The sequence below is a fragment of the Centropristis striata genome, chromosome 12 (genome assembly GCF_030273125.1).
Source record: "Centropristis striata isolate RG_2023a ecotype Rhode Island chromosome 12, C.striata_1.0, whole genome shotgun sequence".
Classification (NCBI taxonomy): domain Eukaryota; kingdom Metazoa; phylum Chordata; class Actinopteri; order Perciformes; family Serranidae; genus Centropristis; species Centropristis striata.
This window is the reverse complement of record NC_081528.1, coordinates 28,279,906-28,284,364: the sequence shown is the minus strand read 5'-3', so window position 1 is coordinate 28,284,364 and position 4,459 is coordinate 28,279,906. Positions and strand designations below refer to the sequence as shown.

Below are 4,459 nucleotides of genomic sequence, written 5' to 3'. Positions count from 1 at the left end.
GCGCAAACTTTAATGTTTATAACAGTATCTGGTTGTTGCTAAAGCTTTATTTTAAATAAGACATGTAGAATAAAGTGATTTTAAAGAAATATCACAATTTAAGCTGCTTTCTTTGGTCACTTTTTCTGGCACATGATCCATTCAAGGACCATCAGAATGTTAAAACTCCGAAGATAATGTCGGTTTCTTTTCAGAATGAACGGTTTATTTTGGGCAATACAAAAGAAGAAAGAAAGAAAACATGCATTTCAGGTCCGCTGCTTTTGGTGTTCAGGGGGTTGAATATGTAAATCCAAAAAATTGACAATATGTCCTTTTGTTATTATTTGTCTTGGGTATGATGTGAAAAACGAAATTGTTGGTTTTTTTAAATGCATTTTACTATGTTTTCCCGTGTTTAGTACCTTTTAGAAACAAAGCATGTTGATATTTAAAATATTCTTTACACACAAAGAAGCCGTTCTGCGGTTTTTATTAAAGTGTAACATTGTTGTCTTCCCGTCCCTTGATTTCCACTCAGATCTCAGTGGGATTTGAACATTGTAGTGAAAAACAGCCATAGCCTGTGACTTGCTAAGTGTTCAGCTCCTCCCCTTAATTTAAAAAAACAAAAAGTCTCAAGTTCCGCCTTTTCCTGTCTCAGTCCACAACACTCCCCGTTATAATCCACACTGCTCCTCTGCATGAGAAACTAAAATAAGGTAGGTCTCTGCATGTTTTTGTACATCACCCTCCATCCCTTGAGACTGCTTTTACAATCTTGCATGCTGCATATGTCTAAACTTGTTCTGCCTCTTTATATCTGCTTAGTAGTGGGCAATAAACATGTGGTTTGGTTAACTCTTCGTCTCCTCTGCCACAGCCAAGCACAGTGTTGCAATGGAGGGAAGTGAGTCAACAGCTAGAGAGAGGACAACAGGGACTGGGAGTCAGGTGGCAGAGCAGAAGCTGCTGAGTTCCACCAAGCCCCTGTATCGCTTCACCCGAAAGGAGCCCAGAAGTCTTGGGGTAACACATCAAACAATCCAGGGCCACAGTAATGACAGTAACATGAACTGACATGTGTACCCAAAGATCAGCTGCAAACTGTTACTCACTGTAGGTGCACTGATCCATCCTTCCTCTCGCCTTCCCAGATTGTCATCGTGATGTTCGGCTGTGCAGAGATCCTGATGGGATTCAATCTGAAACAAGAAGAGTGGAGCACTTCTTGTGTCCTCTTCATCCCCTTCTGGCAGGGAGCTCTGGTACATAACATTTGGCACATGCACTCATGGACCAATTATGAGACACTTTGCTATAGGAAAGAGGCGAACAGGCTTCACAGTTTAGCCTCTTTCTGTTGTTGTTTTGTATCTCTTTGTAGTCATTCTTTGTCTCTTTGTAATTGTTTTGGTCTTTTGGTTCTTTTTGTCCGGTTTTACTCTTTTTATATTCGTTTTTGAGTCTCTTTGTAGTCCTTTCAAGTTCCTAGTTGCTTTGTGTCTCTGTAGTCATTTCTTTGTAGTCATGTAGTGATTTTGAGTCTTGTTGTGGTTGTTTTGCACCCCTTTATAGTCGTTATGTGTGTCTTTGTGGTTTCTTTGTGTCTCTTTACAGCTGTTTTCCATCTCTTTGTTGTTGTTTTGATGTCTTTATAACCCCTTTGTGTCTCTTCGAGTTTGCAGGTGAAAGCCAGGGGAGGTCCTTGGTAGGCCAGCTCAGTTAACCACACTTATCTTCAGAATTACAATGTACAGTATCAGATTGGCTTTTTAAAGCCTCAATTTCAAACACTTATGAAAGAGTGGTATCGATCTTCTCATCTAACTCAAAAAAGGGAAAAAAGCAAATCTCAAACTATTGTATTCCGATAAGTCAAGTTCAGTTAGTGAGGCTCAAGCACTAAACAAACTTCAAACAAACTTGTCTTTGCTTATGGATGTTTTCTTTTAATGCCATCAACCTGTGAGGGAATACAGATGATGCAGAAAAGCTTTGGTTACTTCTCCAGCTGCCATGATGATAAACATATACTTGTGTGAATAACAAAGGCTAAATTAGGTGATTATTCTTTTTTTTGTTTGTTTAAGTTTCTTGTGTGTGGAATCCTGTCTATCTACACTGAGATTCGTCCATCCAAGAAGATGGTAAGTTTATTGTGATTTAATGAATTTGAAGTTTTAACATTATTTGTCCCCCTCAGTTTCACTTTCTCTCTCTCTCGTTAACTCACCTAATCTTGTCGAACTTATCTTTCCCAGGTGACTGTGTGTTTGGCCATGTATGTGGTTTCACTTTTAGGGATCATGATCTCTGTTGGCTACAGGATATACCTCATGTGCTATTATAGCTTTAGCTACATGGTATACCGAAGCAGAGACAGGGGGGAGGAGCCTAGCAGAGTGGTGAGTTGCAGCATGTATTGTGTTTTAGAAGAAATGGCCTCATTTTCACTGGGTATTAATGACTTTGTCTTTTTCTTGCTTTAGGACCTGGTTCGAGGTGTTGAATCCATTTTGTTGAGCTCCTCTCTGTGTGTGTCAGGACTCCTCATCTTCTTGTGTGTTGTGTCACGCTTAGCTCTGAAATCCACAAACACTCAGGTAAAGTAGTAGCACATGTGTGAACTACTGTACAGGTATTTTGAACAAGTCAACTTGTAAACAAAGCTATGAAGCCCCTTCAGAAAACGTCTCAACTCAGCACCATCTACTGGCCTTAAAAATTATTTTTATTAATTCTGATACCAAAAACCTAACCTGTAACCCGTCTGTATGTTCGACAGTTTATTCTCCAGTGCATCCCAGCAGCACCAGCAGCAGCACCACCAGCACCACCAGCAGCAGCAGCAGCAGCAGCACCAGCAGCAGCAGCAGCAGCAGCAGCAGCAGCACCACCAGCAGCAGCACCACAGAGTGATGCAACAACATCAAACTGATCTCAACATTTTGAAGGATTATTCTACAATACAGTGGTTTTCCTGCATCACATCTACTGTGAAAGAAACACCATCACTCTGGATAGTATATAATGTATATGTTATACCAGAAGGAGTGGTAAACCCTATACAGCCCTGCCACAGCTTTTTAGTTACCTATATCCACTGAGCTTTACTCCACAGTATGTGTAACTGCAGTAAGAAATGCATCACTGAACCACTTTTATTTGCTTTTGCTTATTGTGATTCCTGTTGTCTCATGTGACACTTTTATTTACATGCACTTATAAAGGAACATAGTAACCACTATTCTCTATAGTGAGGCAATGTGTCCTTACTGTATGTGTGTAGCAGCAGTAGACACACATTATTTGAATGAAAGCCTCAAAGCGAACGGTCTGACATACTGATACTGATCTATCAATGTGGTCACTAACTCCATGATGTTGTATCACCTCATCTAAATGTATATTAACATACACACTGCACAGTTATCATAGTTAACACTGGTACAAAGTATTAAAACTAAAAATAACATTAATTAAAAGTACATTTTCCTTATGTTCCACAATACCCTAACCCTTACTGTTAACCTTTAACTTTTATGCCACCAACATGTCTGATCACTTCCTGTGTTACCTGCATTAATATTAGTATGTGCAGCATTTGGGCATAATGTAATGTGAATTTAACTTAGCTGCAGACATTTTACCGTGTGATTAATGAGCAGTTGTGAGCTCTGCGTTGCAGAACAGAACAGAACAGCGCCTCCACTTGTGATTGCTTTAAAAGTGTTACGGAGTAATGAACTGAAATGATGATTGAATGAGGATGATTAAATTATGTGGTGCCATAGAGGTAATGTATATAGTCTTTGAAAAAACAAAAACAATGAAGTGATTTTTCTTTTTAAATGTATGCTTAAATTAACGATTACCCACACAGAAACAACTATATGATTAGACAGCACTAACAGAAACACAATAATAACTAGAAAATTTCCTCTGGGGAAATTTTGAAAGGGCCACGGGGGCTACTGCCGGTGTGTGTACACTATGATGAGATTCTTCAGAGATTTCAAACTATGCCCTTTAACCTCAAAATGTGTGTGTGTGTGTGTGAGAGAGAAACATGTATGTGGAGGAGTGTGCGCGCATATGCGCGCATTTGTGTGTGTGTGTAGCGAAAATCGCATAAAGTTACCTGTGTTTGTGTGTGTGTGTGTGTGTGTGTAATTAAAATCACATAAAGTTACCTGTGTGTGTGTGTGTGTGTGTGTGTGTGTAATTAAAATCACATAAAGTTACCTGTGTGTGTGTGTGTGTGTGTGTGTGTAGCGAAAATCGCATAAAGTTACCTGTGTGTGTAATTAAAATCACAAAGTTACCTGTGCGTGTGTGTGTGCGTGTTTGAAGCAGGTGTATGCATGTGTGAGGAGTGTGCGCACTTACGCGCATGTGTGTGTGTGTATCTGTAACTGTAATCACATCAAAGATCAAAGTCAGTCAGATCAAAGCAATCAACAGAATTAACTGATAC

At 39.5% G+C, this 4,459-nt stretch overlaps 1 protein-coding gene across 1 annotated transcript; it reads left to right on the top strand.

Moving 5' to 3' along the window:
- Positions 1–600: 600 nt before the first annotated feature.
- Positions 601–3,032, top strand: LOC131981832 (membrane-spanning 4-domains subfamily A member 4D-like). The gene is made up of 7 exons (XM_059346321.1): positions 601–701; positions 863–1,008; positions 1,137–1,247; positions 2,073–2,129; positions 2,244–2,387; positions 2,472–2,585; positions 2,768–3,032. Exons 2-7 carry the CDS (start codon positions 880–882, stop codon positions 2,918–2,920), a joined length of 708 nt encoding a protein of 235 aa, XP_059202304.1. The 5' UTR covers positions 601–701; positions 863–879; the 3' UTR covers positions 2,921–3,032.
- Positions 3,033–4,459: the final 1,427 nt, after the last annotated feature.